This window comes from Oncorhynchus nerka, linkage group LG14 (assembly GCF_034236695.1).
Source record: "Oncorhynchus nerka isolate Pitt River linkage group LG14, Oner_Uvic_2.0, whole genome shotgun sequence".
NCBI lineage: Eukaryota > Metazoa > Chordata > Actinopteri > Salmoniformes > Salmonidae > Oncorhynchus > Oncorhynchus nerka.
Window position 1 is genome coordinate 41106938 of NC_088409.1, and position 15044 is coordinate 41121981.

The following is a 15044-nucleotide window of genomic DNA, read 5'->3' on the forward strand; positions in this document are numbered from 1 at the left end:
GAGTTTTTATCAATGTATTAGGCTAAACATTCAATATGAACATGTAATACTGCTGGATTACCACATTATTAGGTATAGTTTGGGTATAGGGATTTGTGCCCATGAAATTAGTGGCAGACTGTCTGATCACATACCCAGTCTGTCACATCCCAAATGAAGGAGAGTTGTTGTTGTTATCAGTAATGTAATGCATGACAGCCACATACAGTACATGGTGACAAGTGATTAATTGAACTCACTCAGTGGGGTTCAAGTCCTCAAATAATCTGGTTAAACCAGTCCAGCCAAACCATATCCACTTTGATAATACAATGAGAGCATCAAATCATTCGATGATATTCATAATCGGTTAGGCTAACTATAGTTTTGTCAGTGCTGAACATATCACCCATTTGAGGGTGGCTTTGGTGACAAACGTCAAGGTTTCCACAGTTAGTTCGAAGGACACCAGCAACAGCAAAATAACATAATTGCTTATGCGAAGTGCACAGTAAGAGGTAATGGAAACGGTAAATTACCGATCAAATTAACCGTATCGTGGTTGGTAAGAGAACAAGCAGTGATGCCCCCCACAGTTACCACAACACTGCCATGCGCACCCACACTGCGCCCGCGACAGGCACTATAGGCTACATTAGATATAGACTACTGTTCCGCTCCAATTCACTATTGAGAGTTTGTATTGTTCACTTGTGAAATGAGACATTGGATACATTTGAACTTAAAACACTGGAGATAGATTGTATTATTCAATTGTACTATTATTTGTATTATTATTATTACTACTAAGCACATGTGTCTTTGTGTTATTATACAACCATGCCGCCAGGCGTGGCTTCTCTAGAGGACATTTTGGTATGTAGATTTCGCGAGGCAAACGCGGTTCTTTGTTCGCGCCAGGCAAGAAATGCTGCAAGCAAGAGCTCTGCTTACGGGAAATATGTAAGGACATTTTTTTTTAAAGATCCCTGCTGCACAGGGTCTGCAACGCCTGTCTGACAACTCCCTTTCTCATCTCCTCCTCACCCCTCCTCCTACGTTTACAGCCCCCATGCGCAACGGCGCCCGAGACAACAACGCGGTGACCTGCCGCAACCCACGACGAGTGGGGTGGGCGGAACCCCGAAATATGTCACTTAACTCCTTCATCCTAGATAGACAAGAATAACGCAAATCCTCCCCAATACAGTGAACGAAGTCGTTAAGGTTTCACAAATAAACTCCATCCAAAGTCCATCTATCCCTCAGTAGGCTACTGCGTCCCCACCATAGATAATACAACATTGGCAATATACCAAAACCCAAATAGTAACTTGAATCGGGAAACAATCCTAAATGCATCCACTTTTGACATTTTATTGAGGGGGAATTATTAAACTATAGCCCATGCATCCTTGTACAAGTAGCCTACAGTAAAAAGACCGTTGCGGTCTTGCATTGCAGGGATGGGGAATGAGTAGCGTTGCTTGGATCTAACGCATGGCTGATATGGACAAAGGAAAGGTGGAGGGAATATTTTTTATTTTAATTTTATTTTTTCTCCATACGTGAGGAAAAACGCGGGGGTTGGTTTCTGAGATGCCACAGGCTTGGGAACCTGAGACGGAATGGTATAACGGGAGGGCGGTGCGTTTTGTCTCAGCAAGGAGGGGACTGTGTACCAGACGGGGTGGAGTGATGCATCGCCTAGCCCCTCTCGGTTCAGACGGCCTTGTGTCCCGTTTGCCTAGAGCTGAGAGAATACTGTATTGCAAGTAGGCCTATAGCAGACAGAGAGAGGGGCAGGTCTATGGGAGGGACTAGCGCAGAGGCAGAATTGGAAGGAGGAGGGGGCGGGGAGGCGGCACGGGTGCTGTTTCTCCAGTCTCTTTCCCCTGTCTTTGTCTCACACTCTTTTGTTAGCCATGCCTAGCCTGCTGGTTCTAGCAGGGATCATGGAGAAAAATGGGGGCTACGGCGGGGATCTAGCCGGCTCCGGGTACGGAAGCGAAGGTCTCCTAGTGCCACCGGACGAGGAAGAAGACGACTCCCGTGCCCTGAGGGTCGCGCTGGGCCAGCTGTCTCTACTGGGGCTTGGTGAAGGCGAGGACGGTGGTGGGGCTCCTGGAACGGGAGTACAGGATCGGAGTAACAATAACAATAACCATCACAACCATACCAATAATATTGGCGGAGGTATTGGTGACACAGGGCTTTTGCAAGGGAAGAACAAGTTATGTGTCCTGTACGAGGGTTCTTCAAGTGAGACGAAAGGACGAGGCTGCAACATAACAGAATGCGTCCCCGTGCCCAGCTCAGAACATGTGGCCGAAATAGTGGGGAGACAAGGTAAAGATTCCAATCAAATGTTCCTATTGAAAGTTATGTTGCAGTTCTGAGCTTAATGTGTCTCACAGTAGTTTGTAGGGTGTTTTGATAACGCTCTATAACTGTTACGTTAGCTGGTGTTATTGATATAGAAAAGGGAGTGGTGTTATTTTTTGTTGTATTCTTCTACACAGGCTTCCTTACCACTCTTTGGCCATGGTAACAAATCTATTTCAAGTTAACATACAGTGGCAGAAACTGCAACATTGTTGCAACTAGGCTCAGTTCTATTGTCTGTCTAGTGAATTTCAAACGTGGGGAGACACAAAGCAGGACTGTAACCGTTACCTCATGGGCGCATTATTCTACATCCAGCCATCAATGTCAGCTCACAGACGCACACTTCAGGCAGGGATAGCACTTGCTTCCTTTGTCGTCTGAACGCGCGAGACTGTTAAAAAAAAACGCAACGTGCTGCTGGTAACGGAGGAATCTCGTTCGCCCTGAAATGTTTACAAATTATTTACTCTCTTTATTGTGAATAGAGCTTGTATTTGAGTGACGATTGATGTTTTCAAACTGTTGTTTTCGGTTTCGTAAATTCAAATTATGTTAATTGTTTTTGTTGCTGACTGCCCCAGTGACACAATTAGACAATGGCTATATTATCTTTTCTTGAGCAGTTTAAAAGTGAATTCCCAGATTTAAGATGGATATATCTGTGTATTGAGTAATTGTCGAAGACCTCGACATGAACTTGAATGACAGCAGCTGTCAAACAAAGGTGTGAAAGTGAGGGGAGGGGTACCTTATTAGGCAGTGTTACCAGTAGACACTTGGGATGATCATAGGAATCGAAGCGTGACTCAGCCAGAAGTTGGACCAACGTGTCGAGTTGAATGTTGTGTGGTTCTTATATTTTCTGATATAAAATAATAACAAAATATGTTGCCTTTTTAAAACCTATTGCCCATATTGTTATTGTGATCAACTCAAATTGGCTATTTCTCAGACTGTAATATATTGATTCTCCAGATTGCTTGTAACCTGTGCAACTCTCAGAACCAGCAACTTATTGCTTTGTGCTACATGGTTGTTTTTGTTTGACTGCACCTATTGTTGACTGGCTCTGTTGTGATGAGTCCAAACGATACAGAGGGGTTGGTTAGACAAGCAGGGATAAATGGATGGGTCGATTGTTGGTGGGTCAGAGGCACTGGGCATTAAAAGGGAGTCACACCCAAACCAAGGACTCCCTTACATAATGGGGGGGGGGGGGGGTTAAGGGAAACCAATTCAGCCAGTGGATCCTAATTCATGTTTTTGGGGTTACACAAATCCACAGGTCCCCACAATGTCAAGTGGGTCCAAGGCAGCAAAGACCATTTGCTTCAACTCCATTTTTTCCACAGATGTGGGGATCTGGTTTTTGTTGTGCCGTTAAGTGCCCTCATCTTCCTGTGCGTCTCCTGTTCGTTACTCTGAAGTGTTTTAATAGGGTAACTGAAGACAGCCGGAGGGTGGATCCAGTGAGCACAAGTGCAGCAGAGGGCTTTGTGTTGACTGAGAAGTACTGATTTTGGGGATTGGAGATGAGCTCTTTTGATTCAGGGCCTCGTTAGTTAGTTCACATTCAATGCCCTCCTTCCCAGGGTCGACTACTGCCTGGTGAATCTGGCAAGTCAATGTCCCGTCCTGGAGAGGAGAATGTTATCATTTTCTCCTTTGTCAAAGTCATTTGAACTGATTCCAGGGGATACTTTTTGTGTCGTCTAGGGCTGTAATTATTACGACTTTAGGTCAAGGGTGGGTTTGCTGTGCATGCGCCACTAACAATGCACACAGTTCTGGAAAGCATGCTCTCCAAATGAAAGACATGGCATACAGTTGTGGAATGATCTAGAATGATCTTTGTCATTTGCCTGAAGGAAATTGTAAAGGTTCCAGTGGAGTCCCTTTCTTTGTCTCCTCTGTTCATAGTTTTAAGTTTTACGTCGCCTATTGGTCTCAACTTAAATATTCACCTTCCTGCTACAAAGGATCACAAAACCTTACATCTATCCTAGGGTAACACATGGTTTAACATAATAACATTGTGGTTATTGCATGAGTTATAACTGTCATACATATATGTTAAATAACTATCATACATATTATAAAGCCTGAGTGTTCCATCTAACACCATCATGTTTGAACCCCAACTAATATCACCACCGCCATCAATAAATAAATAATAAATGTAGTTTGAACTCTTCAGCCCTCAGAGCCTCACTGAGTCACTCAGTCAGTGCCATCCAGGCTTCTGAAGTTAGTGCCCTAGTAAGTGGGGCTATTTGGTAGCATTAGGGAAGCACATCTCCCTCGGTTAGAGGTGTTCAGACATTTGATCCACACTGCTAAAGTCCCTGCCCAGGGACTGCAGTTGAAAATAAGCAGGCTGTCTAAAACGGGTACTTTTATAGTAATGTTGATTCATGTGCACTGTCCCTGGTAAAACAACATTTTAATAAAGAAAGTAAAGTAAAGCGTGTTTAGGCTACTGATGTAATGGTGTGCTGTGATTTGTAGTGCTACTCAGAAAGACGAGCTGAGACCTGACCATTGAATAAATTGCTAGTTATTGTTACCAGACCACGGACATACATACAAGTCTCTTAAAGTCACTGCTAAGGGGAGACACTCAGGGATTCTTAGGCGTGGAACATAAACTTGCATTTCAGAATGAGAACGGTAGCTGCACACCTGCATATATGTCACCACAGGCTGCCGTAGTGGGGCGTTGCATGCCGTTTCCTGTTGGGTGTAATATACAGTGTACGGCTGTGTTTACCATATCCCTCTTGACCTCAAGAGCTCTTAACCACCCTACTCTACAATTACTCATTTTTTATTCCCCTCTTGTATTATTACCTCATCTCAGTATTAGAGCCGCAGGTAATTTGACATGATATAGCATTAGCCTGTACTCTCTCAAATCTAGACTCTCGCTAAAAGCACTTAATATTGTCAGCTTTTACACACTGATCAAAATCAGAACATATGCACTGCAATAGATGACCCAAAAATGATGTATGTGTGGACTGGAGGTACCAGACTTGTCAGTTCAAGGAGAGGGGCAGGTTGTTCGTGGCAACACTGTTGAATGCCTCCATAACTGTAGCCATAGCACAGAATAGTTCTGATGTCCTTTGGAAATGGGTACAATAACTCATCTGTTTAGCAATGTTAGAAATAGGAAATGAAATAATGGGGTATTCTAATTTGAGGTCTACAGTCTCTTCAATTATTTCAGATTGTACAGCAGATTGAGACTTGATGCCATGTGAAAACATGTGACTTAGTAATGATAATCTTGGCAGAAATGGGGGAAAAAAAGTGTAATACTGTAAAATGTTGTAAAGGGGATAATGACTAGTGAACATTGCTGGACTGTCTAAAAACTCTGAAGTTGTGAGCATTTTAGACCAAAATTTGCCATCTTTTAAAAAGGTATGTCAAAGGTCAACTATAAATTCTGTCTTTGTTTCCATAGAAGAAGAAAAAACATTTAAAAAATGCTTTGTATTACCATGTAGTAGTAACAATCTTAGCTATTCGAAATTCCTCATCTTCGATGAGTGTTTCAGAAAATTGAATAAAAATTGTGTCCGTGGCTTTTTAAAAACTTTGTCTTTTGTTTCTGCAGGTTGCAAGATCAAAGCCTTGCGGGCCAAGACCAACACCTACATCAAGACCCCCGTGAGGGGCGAGGAGCCTGTGTTTCTCATCACGGGCCGAAAGGAGGATGTGGCCCTGGCCCGGCGCGAGATCATCTCTGCCGCCGAGCACTTCTCCATGCTCCGAGCTTCCCGCAACAAGCTGGGTGTGTCCTTCAGCGGTTCCCCGCCTGCGCCCCTGCCGGGCCAGACCACCATCCAGGTGAGGGTGCCCTACCGCGTGGTGGGGTTGGTGGTGGGGCCCAAGGGTTCCACCATCAAACGCATCCAACAGCAAACCTGCACCTACATCGTCACCCCTAGCCGAGACCGTGACCCCGTCTTCGAGATCACGGGATCACCTAGCAACGCCGAGAGGGCCCGTGAGGAGATCGAGGCGCACATCGCATTCCGAACGGGAGGTCTGCATGACCACAACAACGAGAATGACTGCTTGGGGCCGGATGGCGGCAGCCCAGTAGGCTCCGGGGGTCTGGAGAGCCGCCTGCAGCAGGTGTGGGGTCTGCAGGGGGGCCAGCGCAAGCCGTTGACCAGCAGCTTCCGCCAGAACTTCTCAGATGCCATGGTTGGAGGAGAAGGAGGTGGCATAATCTACAGCAAGGGCAACTTCAACAGCCCTGGAGAGAAGCCCTGTTCCTACTTTGGCTCAGAGGGCACCCAGAGTTGGGGAGACCCAGACTACCCAAAACAGGTGGCCTTCTATGCCCAGCAGCGCTCCAAGAGCTTTGGAGGCCTGCCCCTGCCCCTGACCAGACTCTCTCCAGGCCTTCCTGACCCCTGTGGAGGGAACAACGGCAACTCCTCGGGCACTAGCATCACTATTCTGTCTGGCTCTCCTCATGCCCAGGCCCGCCGTGCCCATAGCGAGCCAACCTCGGGCGCGGGGTTCCCTGGACGCCTCCCTGTACCGGACTCGCCACCAGCCATCCTCCGGGACTGCATGACCTGCTTCGAGAGCAAAGTGACGGCCGCCCTGGTGCCCTGCGGCCACAACCTCTTCTGCATGGAGTGTGCCATCCGCATCTGTGAGCTCAACCATCCAGAGTGCCCGGTGTGCCACACCCTGGTCTCTCAGGCTATCCGAATATTCTCCTAAAAAACACCACGTCAGTTTTTAACATTCGTTTTATCACAGTGTTTGTTCTACAATTATTTACTATTATTATTATTATTATTATACTTTTCTTTTCTCAGAAAATGTTTTTTAAAAAAACAAGCAGATATTTTAGAAGGCACTGCTTGCTTTACTAAAAAGTATAAGAAATATTTTGAATTTTTTCTTTTATATATATACATATATATTTTATAAAAGTTTTGTTTATAAGAAAAGTATAGTACCTAGCATTTTTTCAGTTTTTTTTACTGCTGCTGTTTTTCATTCACGAATCACAGTGTGGGCGGAGTAGGAACGTGAACATTTTACGATTCAGATTTATTTCACCATGAAGTGGTTTTATATGGAGAAAAGGAAGGAGGTGATAATTGAGGTTCAGTTTAACTCCCTGGTATCTTATCTGTACCTGAATGATATGGGAAGTCAAAATCAAACAGAAGGAAAAAGATTGAATCTTTCATTGCACCTTATAATCGTCTTAGTTTCGGATAGTCAGATTAATGATTGTCAATCATCCAGAAAAATGACGTAGCTGATGAAAAGGCAAATCCCTCAATGTGGCTCAAAAAAATGGAACAAGCTTTGATATTGTCATTGAAAGTCTAAATTTGTTCCAATCGAAGGACAGACTATTCCATCATTTCATCTTTCTGACATTTGTGTCCCTTTACAAGCTCGTTGTTATACCTGGTAGTCCTCCCTAAACACCTGTTAGAATGGTAACAATATGGGACAGAATAGCAGACAAACGCCTTTCTTTATGCAGATATGTCTTACAGATTTCCTTTTTCACAAAGAGGTGAATGAATGAATGCTACACATTGTATTGCTGAAATATCACTGCAGTTTGGTGAAAAGTTTCAGCGATGCCTGTTCCTCGTGGCACTTGAAAAGCATGTTTCTTTCGCCGGTGTTAAGCACTGATTTCATTTGTGAGGTCAAAAGCCTTGGAATTCGTCCAGTTGGCTAATTTGGGAGATCCATCTCTCCGACGGACTAGTTTCAAAGCCAACTTATACCCACTTTATTGTCTTATGTGGTAATTTAGCTATTATCTGAACGATGTAGGACAAAAACGAGAGCCACTTTTGACAGGTATCTCTCTGAGGTTTGCGCAGTTAGAGCGTCAGCCATTAGAGTGGACAGAAGCTGAGGAAAACACTGAGCTGTTCTCTGAATTGGTAATAGAGTGTGCCTAAATGGGCAAAAAGCTCCTAGAATACAGTACCACCATCCACAGAGCTCCTCGCCACCCCCGTCCAGCAGCTTTGTATTTTAGCTCAGAGGCCTCTAATTATCAGAGCTGTGCAGAAGCAGGTGTTTTTCTATCTTTTTTTGGGAGTGGCTTACCCCCCCCCCCCTCCCGCGCTTACTGTTCGATCGTTGGCTGTTGAAGGTAGTAATGACTGCAGCTGACCCAGAATGCATTGCCTCCCTGAGTGGGGCGTATTGTCTGGGCCCAGCGGTGGCGTGGGCCCGGAGTGCTCGGACACGGCCCGGAGGGACTCATTGATAATTAGGCAAATTGGCCAGTCCAGGTGCGGACCGTGTGGCGACCCTGGTGCTGAATGGGGGGGATGAGACAGAGTCCCGGCGTGGGCTGCTGACCACCCCACCCCTCTGTCACAGGCACAGAAGGTCCAGTCTGGGTGCAGCTGGGCGAATGGGACCCCTCCTTCCATATCCCCCTCCCTCTTTCCTTCTCTGCTGCTCTGAGCTATCCCTACTGGGGAGAGGGGCCTCCTTTGTCCCAACACTCAGGAAAAAAGCAGCATATGAAAGAAAGAGACCAAATGAACAGGCTGCCAGCTCTGAAATGAGAGTGAGGGGACTTTGGAGAAAGAAAGGATATCTACAGTGTCAGTAGATTCAGTAATTACCTAGTGTACAATTCTGACACACAGATCCAATTCTTTGAAATGCCCCACTGAACTAGATGTCTCCATGTGTTCTCAATAACATAAGGGTATGAACACATGCAGACATATATCATTTAAGAGTACGAGGAGTCTGATCACTTGGAGTTCATCGCCCCCCCCCAATTTGGATGGAGGCCTTTGTGACAGAGAGCGAGTGCAGATCGAAGTTTCCATAGAGAGCCCCCCCCCCCTTTATCTCCTGTCTGTATGGGACATCCTGCAGCTGCCCACTCACCACAGACACACAGGCTTAGCCAATGGCAGACTAGCACTGGGCCTTCAGAATGAAATCAGACGATTGTAATTGACAGGAAAGCGGAGGAAACGCCCCATTTAGCCACCACTCATGCTGAATCAAATTACACACCCTTTGCCTCTGCCTTAGCCCCAGCCTGGGGATTTCAGAGGGAGGGAGGGGGGATTAGAGCCGTTGGAGGATAAGAGGGGGTTTTTTTGGGGTGGAGAGAGAGAGAAGGCTGCTCTCAAAGAAAAGAGAACCTGCAGATCTAGTCTTTGTGAGAGGGGTAGTTAGAAGGCTGCTGCCTCATGTTTGCTGGTGGTGGCAGGTGAACAAGGACATGCTGGTGATTCAGCTGGTCTCCCACTAACACTGCATCAGATCGCTCTATTAAGTTGTTTTTTCTGGAGAACTCTTTTGCTCAACTTTTGTCCATCAAAATAGAATGAATAGTTACAATAGACTGTTGTCCCTAGTCTAGGCAGCAACAGAGCCCCCCTTTTCCCCATTGTATTGTCAGCAGACCACTCCTGTTGTCCATGGACTGTGAAGAAATAGAACTGTACTTTCAGAGTATCTAAATTCTATTACATATTTAGAAATTAATTGACCATTTATTAATGGGGAGAACTGCACAGTGGTTTGGTCTGAACTGTCAATGACAATTTCAAGGCAGTATAACGCTGTTAACTGAATATAGTATTTTCTATTCTTTTTTATTTTGTTTTAAGCCTGAATATTTTGTATTAAAAGATAAATATTGCTTTCACTTTGGCATGAAAGTTTAGTGACATACAGTAGGCCTTCAATAGTATTGCCCCTTAAAAAAACTTTCACGTAACTGTTTGTCAGAAAAGAATGTGAATCAACCGAGTTGGGTGGGATTAAATGGAATTGAGAAATTAGGCTCTTAAACCCTTTACATTAAAATATAGAGTAAAGCACCTTATTATAAGAAAACACATATAATTAATACCAAACCGACCACTGATGGTGAATATTTCTTCATAGATTTTTGAAAGACATGCACATACGGTTTCCCTATCATGTTTTTATAATATAATTATTGTTATTCCTTGTAGTAGTGGTATTATGGGAGACCTCTCATCCATTCAGTCAGTACTGATGACTTGGTTGAGTTTGCACTGGTTTAATGTAGAGGGCTTTTTAGAGAGTCTCACTGTTTTAGAGGCTGTGGGAGAAATTTGCATTGTGCTTTATGAGAAAGGATTCTGCGCATCTGTGTATATATATATATATCAGTAATTTACATCCAGTCAAATGCCTGCTATATAAGTGGGATTTTGATTATTTTTACAAGGTGAAAATATCATTTTGAATTTGTTTGTTTATGGACTTTTAAGATCACTTTGATTTATTTATATATATATATATAAAATGTCCCCTAATCCTTAAACATAAAGACGTATATTGATAGGCTACTTATATGTATGGATCTAATAAACTTAAGCATTTCATCAAGTCAAATATATAGATAAGAATACCACAATACCACATACTGTAATGATGAATACAGGGCTGTATTGATGTTTCCACTGACATATACCAATACATTCTCTCAAATATGTGAAGAAATGTGTTCTAAAATATTCCTAGATCCTTTTGGATGAATCAGGTTTTATGTACATTACGATGAAAAGCAATAATGTCAATACTGCAACAGTAAACAAAAGAGCCAGTGTAGTAAATTCATAGAATTCAGCACCATCCATAACGCAACCTTGATTCATTTGAATATTATTCAATTTTTGGTTAATATCTTCTAAAAATGCATATGGATTTATGCCAATGTAGGATGAGTAATGTAATTAATTAGTAACAGTTTCAGGCACAATAGCATGTTTTTGTTGCTTTCCTACGTCTTGCTTTTAGTAATTTTTGACTGCTTAATCCCGTCTTTTTAACATTGAATATTAATAAGACTGCAAGTATACCTCAAATACAGGGTGTGCCAACACCAGTGCAACCTCAAGAGTTCCTCCTCTTAGTATATGTGGAATTTTGAGATCACAATACCTATTATTTGAAAGAAACCAATTGCATTGTACAAGTAAGCTTTTCAGTGTAAACATACAATGCTTTTCAGGAACATAACATGAACAATTGAGGCATTTCCTGTCTGTCAAAAGCAGGAAGTCATAACAACTTAAATCACATACTAAAGTAGACACAATGGCAAGACAGAAGGTTGGATTATTTCCATAGGATCTATCTAAGACCTCTTCCATATGAACGTATACTGATGCCCAATGCATTGAGCCAAACATTTTTCATCACTTGGGAAAGTAGCATTTATTTAACATGTATTACTCTGTATTTATTTATGTTTAGGGAGAAACGTTTATAGTTACCATAAGCATATCATGAGGATATATTTAAGTTTTTAGATTGGTTCCAAAACATATGTAGCTGATTTGATGGCACAATTTAATTATTTCTTTATGCTGTCTGTTATAAGTAGTCATTATCCATCAGTTAGCTGATTTAAAATAAAAGGTCAAAAGGTAGCCAAAGAACAAAACCTTGGAAGAGGTTCGAGGACATCTATAGAAATTATATTGCTAATCGTAAGCTTACAATTCTACGAATGTTAACACATTTCGACCTTATCATAGTTTGGATTTATTGATGAAGGTGGCTGAGGTCAATACAATATTAATCAGCTTTTGTTTTTAATAACCCACTAGTGATAGTTTTGTCAAAAGTCATACAGCATACAAGCTTCAGTCAATATCTGTGAAATGGAGCTTGTCTCAATAAAGACATCCTGTTTCAGTTTGGTCTTTTTTTTATGCTACAGTAGCTTCAGTGATCAACTATCCAATCACTGCCCAAAGACACCAGTCCTAATGCATCACCCTCTTAAGTTGTATTTATATTGGTATTATTGCCAACTTAGATTTATGAATAATGATGTCAATAAGTTTTGTTTCATCACAGCTCTTAATATGAAAACGCTAGACTTGTCTTAGGAAGTTTATGTTTCTTCAGAATGGGGCAGGGACACATAATAAATGAGAAAAATAAGGGTTAGAGATTTGTCTTTGTTTACAATTCTGTTCAAATTCATGTTGAATTTCAGCTGAAGGGCTAGATTTGTCTCAAAGACCCCAGACTGAACAATAGTTGAATAATGCATAAGAAAGTTGTTAAGATTACACAAATACCCTGCAGTACCTTTGTTAGAGTTCAAAAATAATACTGCGGTTTTAATCTAATATTGTTTCTAGTTAACTTTATTCTCCATGTCGAAGTATGATAGCTGAAGTTTAGTCCAGTACATAAGAGTAAAATTAAGATCCCATGGCATTAACATATTTCATCAACATAACCACAAGGTGTATAAAAAGCTTTAAAGAAATTAAGATGGACATGTATTTAATTCCATATATTTACCTTGAGGTGTAATTGATATAGAAATTCAAATAATGACTGTCTTATAAGATGAGGTATAGCTTGATATATGCACCCAGTCACCCAGTATATGAAGTACTCCACTTCCTTTAGTGGAGAAACAAAGATGGCGGTGAGAACTCTTAGGGGGATGTCTATTTCATTCACTTTTTTTCAATTGTTAGTGTTCTTTATAATATATTAAAGTAACCGTAGAAACTATGAACAGTTTTCTTCTCTTTAACAAATGTACAACTCTTTATGCATTATGTATAACACTAATAGCACCCCTTTCAAGGAGTGATAGGAAATCCTTTAAATTGACGCACTTAAGCAATTATTCTGACCTATCATAATCACAAGATGAGCAAGTAATGCATTTGAATGTAAAATAAATTACCATTGCACTCTTTTTACCTTTTGGTTTATACATTTTAAAGTGAGCTGGAAAGAATTTGTGAGAAGGTTTCACCGCAGTCTATAGAGTTCTTCCACATGCATTTATAGAAAGCAACTTTAAAAATGAATATTATTACAGTTTCTTAAATCTATTTTGCTAACATGGGTTATTATTTCATAGAAAGACGAGGATTAAGTCAGTTTCAGGATGTTATTTATGAAAATCTTAAAATGAAGAAAACATATTTATGAGTAACCCAAGAAATTTGTTTTTTAATTAAAAATACAAGAAGTTAATATATTTCTAAACACAGGAAAGTTGGTTTCTACTAACGGTTAAAAAAATAAAATACCTTTTATTTATGAAAGTTATGGACTCACCTCCACACTGTATTTCATTGTAAATGAAATATAAGCTGATGTGGGTTCCCCATAACTTATATTTTAACTTCCGATATGCACTATTTAAAAGAACACCAGTGCATTCACAGTGGAATTATGACAGAAAATAATATAATATTTTTAGGATTTGGAGGTATTTTAGTCACTGAGCATCAATATTGTGCCTCAATTACACATGTATTTCTTGCATCAGCACTCTCTCTATGCTGCTTGCTTACCCTTTCCCCTTTGACTAACCCCATACTGACTGGCCCCATTACACATTTCCTCTGGAGTCTTAACTTGCTTTTATTAATCTCTAACTTTTTATGCTAACACAGCTTCAGTTGTGATTGCAATGCTGAGAACGAGTGATTCAGGTGTCCCACAGGGGCACATGTTAAACACATTCAGATAAACACATTCATATGTCTACTACTTGGGACCCTTTGTGATTGGTAAGGCAAGAGAGGACATCGTCAAAGCCTTAATGAATGATTACCTGAAAATTGGGCTCAAGTTTCTTCGTGAAAACATGACAGGCTGAGAACTGAGCTGAGTGATCAATAGTTTAGCACATAGGCACACTGTGTAGTAGATCTATGGTAACCAGCCACACACACACATTCATATCCGTACTAGTTTGCATGTATCTTGTATGGTCACCTAGACTGGATAAACACCACAGATCCTTTGTGTTTGGTTTTAACACAAGGGGTCTGGGGCTGGTTGTTCCTTGTAGAGTTTCATAGTTGGCGCCCCTTCAGAAAACAGAAAAGGACAAGTGTTTCAGGTGAAGCAAAGAGAGGCCGTTTCTGTCCCCATGTGACACGGTCAGTATTTTACCCTTTTCATTCTCATCCCAGTTCTATAAAAAGGGAAGGAAAGCTTGATTGTCATTCCTTCACGTATGGATGAACCTAAAAATGTATTTATTTAATCTCAAAACTAGGTAGTTAAAAGTGAATATTTGTCGTACAATTCAACATGTCAGGACGGTATTTTCCGCCACAACTGACTGAAGCAGGGGGACTGAAATGACCTTCACGTCGTCCTCTTCTGAAGGGGCCACCACAGTCTGACAGTCTTTGGTAGTGTTTCTTCAGATTCTCCCGGCACCGTAGAAGTGTTTCATACCGGTCTATAGTGGTCTTAGTGCATTAGTTTTGGGTCAGCATCTCCTGGCTTTAGTTTCTGGTTTCTCTGTGATCAGTGAGAGAGGGTTTGCCATGTGGCTGGCCGTCACTTTGATAAAATAAAAAGTCTTCTTTGAACTGTTACAGTGTGTCATGCCCGCAAGAGGCATGTGATATTGCAGGTTTATTTCTTAGCACATGTTTTTTGTGAATAATTTGATATTTTATTATTGTATCTGCGCCATATTAGTTTTGGTTTCTGTTTTTTTTGTTCAAAGATTCAAGATGTATTGTAAATGTTTCTAATAAAACAAAAATGAAATCACTTCCGATGGATGCTCTGCTTTGTCGCATGAGTATTTAAAAAAGTTGCAGTTGTGAAATGGCAAACAATTACCATACAGTAACTCCACAGTATGC

At 41.5% G+C, this 15044-nt stretch overlaps 1 protein-coding gene across 1 annotated transcript; it reads left to right on the forward strand.

The window, feature by feature from the left end:
* The first annotated feature begins 1892 nt into the window (after window positions 1-1892).
* On the forward strand, window positions 1893-14949 carry LOC115141083 (RNA-binding protein MEX3A-like). Its single transcript, XM_029679695.2, has 2 exons — window positions 1893-2328; window positions 5993-14949. The coding sequence occupies exons 1-2, from the start codon at window positions 1905-1907 to the stop codon at window positions 7117-7119; spliced, it is 1551 nt and encodes a 516-aa protein (XP_029535555.1). The 5' UTR covers window positions 1893-1904; the 3' UTR covers window positions 7120-14949.
* Window positions 14950-15044: the final 95 nt, after the last annotated feature.

What these genes read in the sequence shown, in the direction of transcription:
- LOC115141083 (XM_029679695.2), top strand. Translation starts at nt 1,905, where the DNA reads ATGCCTAGCCTGCTGGTTCTAGCAGGGATCATGGAGAAAAATGGGGGC. An exon ending in CGAAATAGTGGGGAGACAAG is followed by an intron (nt 2,329 to 5,992) that starts GTAAAGATTCCA and finishes TTGTTTCTGCAG; the next exon opens with GTTGCAAGATCAAAGCCTTG.